Source organism: Chanodichthys erythropterus, chromosome 17 (genome assembly GCF_024489055.1).
Source record: "Chanodichthys erythropterus isolate Z2021 chromosome 17, ASM2448905v1, whole genome shotgun sequence".
NCBI classification, from domain to species: Eukaryota; Metazoa; Chordata; class Actinopteri; order Cypriniformes; family Xenocyprididae; genus Chanodichthys; species Chanodichthys erythropterus.
The window spans coordinates 33,134,980-33,143,845 of record NC_090237.1 but is presented as its reverse complement, the minus strand read 5'-3'; the positions used below and the strand labels follow the sequence as shown (position 1 = coordinate 33,143,845).

Here is an 8,866-nt window from a genome sequence, read left to right as displayed (position 1 = left end):
TGCAGGACAATATAAAGATGTAAATCGCTCTCTTTCATACAGAGAGTGTCAGATAGCCTACCTGATGATGAGTGTTTTAACTTAAAAGAAGGCAAAGGCAAAGTTCATTTCTCTGTGTCCAAATGTATCTGAAGTTATAAATACTGTAATGGATTTAAAGGTTTTACATATTAATGTCTATTCCACTGAAGTGTTCAATCCAAGCCTTTCAATTGGTTTGCATGTATTTAGAATGTTTGAGCAGTGTGTTATGGAAACAATTGGCATTATAATCTAAAAATGAACTGCTTAGGAACATGTCAACAAATGCGAGTGGGGCAGGGGACTCATTTTTATTCAACAAGGCATTCAGTTTATTTTAAGGAAAAAATGCTAAATAATTTGTTACAGTTAGACTTTGTAATTGGTGTGGATGACATGCAGCAGCTTATAAAATATACAATATAATATGAAGTGTTTCTTTCCTTAAACGTTTAATTTCATGTATGAGAGAGACTTGGCACGCATCAGTGAGGGATACAAAGAAACTTGAAGAAAGAGATCCAGCGCGATGGAGCAAGAGAGAGAGGGGCAAAAAAACCTTCTGTTATTAATTATGCTGCTTTTAATTGTTTTAATTGTACTCAGCAACGCTGCAATTTCTTTAGCAATAAAAATTTAAAATGTCGCAAGAATAATTCTGTATTTCTAATCTTACATAAAATCATACAGAGAATTAACATTATGGTCTGTGCAAACCTGTAAAAAAATAAATAAAACTGTCCTGAGACTTTATGTAAACCTTGAAAATGATATATGGGGTTTTTAACTGAATTTAAATTTTCGCTTGACCATAATCATAATGATCTACTGCTTCTTCAACATCGGTTAAAGAGCAAATATTTAAAATGTTGTCATTAAGTATCAATTAAAAATAAACATAGATTACAGACATGAATAATAACAAAGCTTTGAATCAATTAATGTAGCCTACATTTCATTAATTAATGTAGCCTAAATTGTACATTTCACATTTTTATTTGTGACAAATATTAAACTGGAGTCTAAAGTTTGTGACCAAACTATCATATTGGTTTGAGATTCCTGAACCTCGAGCCTGGGACTCAAACTCAGATCACCTGAAAGCACAGCGCTGCCCACAAGGCTATGGTCTTGTCTCGTTTATGCAATGCCTAATTCAAGTAGCCTATTAGAAAACTATGCTTGCGCTCTTAATACTCCCATGCAAATGTGTAGCCTATATAATTCACATTTCTATAGTTTTTTTTATTTTATTACAAGGAGAAAAATAACATAATACATATTAATGATTTTAATGAAATACAGGGTATTATACTACTGCATTATAAAGCACAGTCCATGGAAAAGTAAACACAATTTTGACATTTACTGTTCTGTTTGAATTTGTTCTAAACAACAAATTACAAACTTACATTGGCGTTTGATAACTACATTTACAGTTATATGAATGTGATTTTTAAAATCTTATTGATAGTATTTCTTTTTTTTTTTGTGAACTTCACATGGTGCTGTTGACTGCTACTTGTGAAAACGAGCTGTAATACGTCCACTCCTTAAAGGTGTTATAGAGGATGTTTTGTTTTATATATTTTTGCAATATTACTTGAAACTGTCTTTACTACCTGATAAAAGACTATTTATTAGGTGCACTGAAAGGAATAATATCAATATACATCATCTGTGCATGAGGTAGGGCCTAAAAAACATCAGCCAATCGTTTACGTGATCATCGTGATCAGTTTTGGGAGGCGTTCCATTGCGCATGCGCTCATTTCAAAAACTCACTAAAAGTCTTTGGTTTCTCAGTCGTCGAAAACATCCTCTATAACACCTTTAACATGTGAAAATCTATTGTTATAGTGCCACTTAGCGGTAAAGAGAAGAAATGCATTTTAAGGAACACTTAATACTAGTGCAATTAATGTCCAATGAAATTTGCTTTAAAGCACTTAATGAATGATGTTTTATCACACAATTGCTTGAAATGTTATGACCTAATCTAAAGTGAGAACTACTGTATTTACAGTTAATAAGTTGTTAAAGGTGATAGAGAGGATTTTTTCGTCGACTGAGAATCCAAAGACTGTTACTGAGTTTTTGAAATGAGCGCATGCGTAAGAACAGCCCCCCTCCTTCACAGCTCACTTCAAAGGAACGCCTCCCAAAACTCGTGCACGAGTATTTTGTAACACGAGTGTTTACCACTGGCATTCGCTGTCGTGTTTTTTGGATTCATTTTGTCGGACTCACCGCAGGTAACTCATAATCTGCAGTTGTTACTCCTGTCTCCTGACAAAAACATTGCATGCGGCGTGTGGAGTGTGGAAAGTTACTGGAGCGCCCAACCGCGCTCGTCTCTCACAAGGAACATCACGGTAGTGACTGACAAGCCATAGGGCCAATCGTTTACGCGATGATCGCATAAACGATTGGCTGAAGTTTTTAAGGCCCTACCTCGTGCACAGATGATTTATATTAATATTTTTACTTTTAGTGCACCTAATAAATAGTCTTTTATCAGTTAGTAAAGACAGTTTCAAGTAATATTGCAAAAATGTATAAAACAAAACATCCTCTTTAGCACCTTTAACAAAGTATTAAAAAACATTATCTCATATACAGGCACTTACATGTATGAGCCAGTAATAATTTAATAATTTTGTTAATTACAGTAGCAATGAATGAAGAACTCACTATTTGTATATATCCTGTTAATATATTAAAAATGCAGAGACTACAATATATTAACTTAGAACTATAAACTAATAGTTTGCAAATGATTTGTAAGTACTTTATTACAATTTATTATACTTATTATAAAGTATTACCAATCTGTTTGACTTACCTTTAATGCTGTCTTTGGCCTCTCTGTGTCTGATGAAATGCAAGATGTCTTTGGGATTTGCCACTCGATCTACAAACTTCTGACTAAAGCGCATAGTGTTAAAGACTTCAAAACCCCCACTATAATCAACCTGGAGAGAGAGGCACATGCAAGATGTATTTCACCCAGTATTTCATGAACTGAGAAAATAACAGTAAATCCAGGCAATGAGGGTGTGTGACTGATACATACTCGTAGTCTGATGAGAGGTTTCTCAGGAGTAAGGGGATTTCCAAGTCTCTCTCTCTCTGCCTCTTCAAGCATCTCTTCAACCTAAAAGAACAAAAGGGCAAAATAAAAATGTAGTGCTGTCAAAATGAAAGCGTTAACGCATACAATTATTTTTGTTCAGTTTAACACATTAAAAATATTTAACGTAATTAAAGCAGCATCCAATTTCCATCATCCTTTAGCTAGCATTACATTATATGATCACGCTCTTATGCATGCAAATGCTTTTAAACCATTCAAGCTTGATAAGACACAAAAGAGAACACAGTGTGATACTGGCACGCTGTCTATGTGACACACAGACACAACTCATGCGCATAGAAAGCCACTTCAGACAGCGAGCCGGCTCCCTTTCACGCTTAAACGGACAAAAATTAAGCCAAAATGCCCATTTTGCAGAGTATCCTTGTAAGCAGTCTTACATGAGTTAAATAAAGTGCTAAATGAAGATAATGAGTTGTGAGAAAACACAACATGTGCAGCAGGTCTTAAAGTGAGTATTTTAATCTAAATTATGCACTGAAGACTGAAGTGTTTGATAACTTTTGGTTCTTAATATTTCCCACCTGTTGGGTCAAATATTTATAATTTGGAGAAAAATGTGAAATTATTACTATATAAAAATATATTGAAAACTTTAATGTTATGTGCAATTAATCAATTAATTACAGAAAAATGTGTCATTAAAAAAAAAGCGAAGTCCAGTTATTCTTGTGTGAACACTCGCTGTACCTCAATGGTGGAATCATCTTCAAATCAAGAAAACCGTAGTCTCTTGCTACATACCTCAGTGACTAACCAGTATCTTTGTACTAGCACATACTTTTCAACTTAGTCTGTAAATTAATCACTTTTATTTCAGCAAAACAAAAAACAAAAAACAAACAAACAAAAAAGGGGTGAAAAAGGTAAAAGGTGTCTGGTAAATGAAAATGTCATGCAGCTAACTCTTAAAATTAACCTAAAAGCTAAATTAATTAATAGGCTTTGATGTAACCTTGGTAACGCAGTTAGCTTATTTATTTCATTGTCAATCTCACTGAGAATGACAATTCCAATCAATTACCGATGGTCAAAATGAAGTCCTGTCCAACTTGTTTGGACATTTCATTGTTTGAGAAGTCTTTTCACTTAGATATACATTACAATAGGAAGGGAAAATGTTGCAGATTTTTTAGTTGCTTTGGATAAATGCGTCTGATAAATGAATGTAAATTTCAACATCATCTCAGCTTTGATACCGAAAAATATCCCATTTTCTTTTTGTTTTACTACAAAGCACATTTAAAGGGTTAGTTCACCCAAAAATTAAAATTATGTCATTAATGACTCACCCTCATGTCGTTCCAAACCCCTAAGACCTCCGTTCATCTTTGGAACACAGTTTAAGATATTTTAGATTTAGTCCGAGAGCTTTCTGTCCCTCCATTGAAAATGTATGTACCGCAGTGACGCTGCTGACATAAGATGCTGCTGACGTGTTATCTGGTGCTCCCGAGCTTCGTTTACAGTCTGAGGGAGACGCACCCTGTATTCAAGCTATTCTACATTGTTTGTATTTTGGTATTGCTATATTTTTATATATACCAGATAACACATCAGCAGCGTCCTAGTCAGCAGCGTCACTGCAGAGTCGTGAACGTGGATTGACAACAGACCAGGAAGAAAATACAATGCTGAAAAAAGTCATAGTTTTTGTTATTTTTGGACCAAAATATATTTTCAATGCTTCAAAAAATTCTAACTAACCCACTGATGTCACATTGACTACTTTGATGATGTTTTTATTACCTTTCTGGACATGGATAGTATATCGTACATACATATTCAATGGAGGGACAGAAAGCTCTGGGACTAAATCTAAAATATCTTAAACTGTGTTCCGAAGATGAACAGAGGTCTTACAGGTTTGGAACAACATGAGGGTGAGTCATTAATGACATAATTTTCATTTTTGGGTGAACTAACCCTTTAACAAATACAGATTTTTGTGCAAGTTCCTAAATACATCAGTTGCCTCTGTGTGTGTGTGTGTGTGTGCATCTGTACCTTCTCCTGGCAGAAAGCCAGGACTTTGAGCATGACGTTGGGTTGCTCTGGGCTGAAAAGGTCAGGGTGATCTGAGAGTGTTACATCCTGAATGAAGAACTGCCTGACTGTCTGTAAAGGAATTTTCTGAAGATTCATTTTTTTCCCTTTCACTCTCAATAACCCAATGTGCCTGTGGAAAACCCAAACACAACAAAAAATACATCACCTATTACATTATCCTTAAACTTGAAATACACTGAAATAAATTGACATATGTATTAATACAACATCATTAAGGTACCATTTAAGTACACTGTTGCTCTCACATTTTGTTCTCTATTCAGCAATTACAAATTGGAGCATGTGGCAAGTGAGAATTAATGCCACCAACGGAACTTACTAAATCTGAATGCAGAAATGAATATGATTTATGACTAGTGGTGGGCCGTTAACGGCGTTAACGTGCTGCGTTAACGCGAGACACTTATCGGGCGATAAAAAAAATATCGCCGTTAATCTATTCTCAAAGTTGGGTTGGGAGCTGGGTCTATTCTACGCAAGTTATGATGACTTTCACCTTGATATTTTAGCGCGGATGTATTCCTAGCCGAACTGACCCTTCTCAAAGACCCAACCGCCCCCCTTAGTTACTGTTGCTTTGGTCGACAAGCCGTGGTGCTGTCAGGCCCGTCACGTCACACAGTGATAAATGCATCACGGAGCAGAGGACACTGACAAGACAAAGCAGGTAACTTATGATATTTAACAAAGTCCCAGCTTTAAAACTGTAGTTTTTTAAGAAATTCAAACAATAAAACCTGTTTTCTTTAATGTGTCGTGACCATGGTCGTGACAGATTGCTGTAGCGCCTCAGCTCAAGAGGCTCGTAAACTGATCATCTCTTACTACGAGTCCATTTATGGCATCAAATAAACATGAATGAACATGAGAATCAGTGTTGTTTCAAACACGGAAAGATGTCAATATACAAAATATAATATACAAAAGTTTAACTCCACTGAGGTTAATCTTCTAACTCCTATCTGCTTTGTCGGACAAAATGGTGGATTACTTTTAGTCATTTGCTGCGTTCCAATTCGCCTACTTATAGTACGCCCTAAAATATGTACTCTTTCTGTGAACAAAAAGTACTTACTTTTGAGTGTGTAGCAAAAGAGTAGACAAGCTTTGGGACATACTATCACGTCATACAGTTGCGTCTTTGCTCTCTGTCGCATCCAGTCACGTAAACTTCCCTGTCAATCATCTTACATCCTCCACCCTCCACATTTCATTTAGCTAATTTCCTTCCGTATCGGAGAGAAATGCAGCACGTTGATCTGCAGTCGCGAGTCTTTCATGTGGAGAACTCTCCTCATATTAATGCATAAAGATGCATTTAAAACTTAATGGCCAATCAGATCTTTATAAAAGTCCACATTGGTATTTGCAGATGAAAAATATCACATATAACATTAAATAAATATTTTCTATCAGTTTGAACTGATTAGTCACTCAAACAGCCTCTCAGCGTCTATCATGCATATTCGTCATGTTTTAGTTTTTAACACTTTTTACTCGTGTTTGTAGTTCTGAACTGAATCCTCGTCCAATGCGCAATGGGTTGTGGGCAATATTAGCCTTTATAGTGTGCACGGATCCACACTTCAAAAATCTACCAGAAATAGTAGACCATCCGGGGACTTTTGGCATACTCTTTTCAGCTTTGGCACACACTTATTTTAATCTCACATACTATTTAGGATGGATAGTATGGACATTGGGACGCAGGGACAATTTGGGTATCTCACATATTCTGAATGTCTTCGGCAGAATTCAAATGAGCCATTTTAATCTAGATTAATCTAGATTAAATCCAAAATTAATCTAGATTAAAAAAATTAATCTATGCCCACCTCTATTTATGACATTGTTGGAAGGGAAGGTTATTGTTCTGGATCATTCATTTAATGTTGATTCCAATACCAATACATAGTAGCTTCCTTTAAAAATAGTTGCCATAGTAACATTCCATGAATTCAGTTAATTGCATCAGTTATTAAAGGGACCAAAGTCCCTTTAAGACAAGTCATTTCATTTGGCGATTGGCTCTTAATTGGTTGTTTGCACATGACGTCACAGCAGCAGCGCGAATGAGTCTGGAGGGCAAGGAGTGATGTTTCTATGTAGGAATCCTATCAAAAACTCAAAATTTGCATGTTTTGTGTCGTTTATGGTTGCTCAAATTGATAAAATCGAGAACCCAGAAGGTGTTTATATCGTTTACATAACTTATACCGTTTTTTAATAACTTATTTCGTTTTTTAATTTTAAAAGTTGTCGCCTTTTATAGCGTTTTGCGTCTGCTGATACTTAACGTAAATGAATATGGATACTACCTTACCTTTTTGACTTGGTTAAATATTCACATTCATGCTATCGTTTGCGGGGAGGAGAAGATATTTTATCCTATTTAATTATAATTTGGTATTTTCACTTCAGTTTTGTAGTATTCTGTTCACAATGTTGATCTGGTTACCATGAGAACAGTGTCACGCGCTGCTGCTTCAGCCATCGTATGGTAGAAAATGTCCAGCTTGTGTTTAACAAGCTGACAGAAGTCGATCCATTTCTTTGTTGGAAGCGTGTAAATGTAACTAGTTTAAATCAGGGGTGCAAACACATGTATGGTCAAAAAAGGGAGAGGTAATCGAAGCCCCCGCCCAGCGGCAAATATCCAGATACTTACATTGCCACCAACCCCTGTCATCCCCAGCCCACCCCGCATTTACAGCCTCTATCCATCTGTTGCACAAGAAGTGCCTCACTTTCCTCAATTTCCCTCATTCTGCAAATGAATACAGTTATTTTTGCAAAACTGTATCATAACGGAGTTCAAATAGTTCACTCTGCTCCTTTCCACAATGTCTTGTTTATATGCTGCAATATTTCTCGCCCACTCTGGGGTTGCCATAAAATGTAGAATGTTATGGGTCCATCTTCAGCAGTCTATTTGTGTCAATATTACCTGATAAAAAAGGACCTCCTTAAAAATAGCAAAACCAGCTGGTGATCACCTAAGCCCACTCAACAGTTCCTTGAAATTGGAACTAGAATTAAATTGTATAGTTTGTATATAAACACTGATGTCTACAGAAGCAATCAAAATAGAGAAAAGCACCTTTTGAAAGTAACATGGAGCATGAAAGAACAATTATATCGATTGCATTGTTACACCACTAGGTGGCGACAAGTGACTTAAATGTATTTGTTATTGAATCATTCAAGAGATTCGTTCAAAAAACAGTGATTCATCCATTAATGAAACAAGCAAAGTACCGGTATTTATTATATTAATATATCGCTATATAATACTAAATAAGATATACATATTTTCGGCTTTTCAATAGCAGCCGCAACAGGAAATCATTAAAACAAGGCAAAAAAAGTGCTGCGTTAAATGCGTTTTTTTTTTACGCGTTAAACATTTCAAATTAATCACAAAGATTAACGCGTTAATTCCCCCAGCCCTAATTAATATTAATAAAACATCCTAACTATCAGCATTGGCGTGTTCTACCTCTTTTACTGACGGCTTACAAAATGAAACAGGTAACGTTAGCACCACAACCATTATTTGCACTCGCACAAATTAGCAGTAACTTACTCCTGAATATATTTTTAGGTTACCGTATATAT

General features: G+C 35.7%; 1 protein-coding gene across 9 annotated transcripts in view; it reads right to left on the bottom strand.

Moving 5' to 3' along the window:
- mre11a (MRE11 homolog A, double strand break repair nuclease) overlaps positions 1-8,866 on the bottom strand; it is a 200,420-nt gene that overhangs the window by 29,460 nt on the left and 162,094 nt on the right. For all 9 annotated transcript variants that reach the window (XM_067365344.1, XM_067365345.1, XM_067365347.1 and 6 more), the window contains 3 exons: positions 5,186-5,357; positions 3,098-3,178; positions 2,867-2,996 (listed from right to left, as the gene is read on the bottom strand). In XM_067365344.1, the coding sequence (XP_067221445.1) occupies positions 2,867-2,996; positions 3,098-3,178; positions 5,186-5,357 (383 nt within the window). The remainder of the gene's footprint in view (positions 1-2,866; positions 2,997-3,097; positions 3,179-5,185; positions 5,358-8,866) is intronic.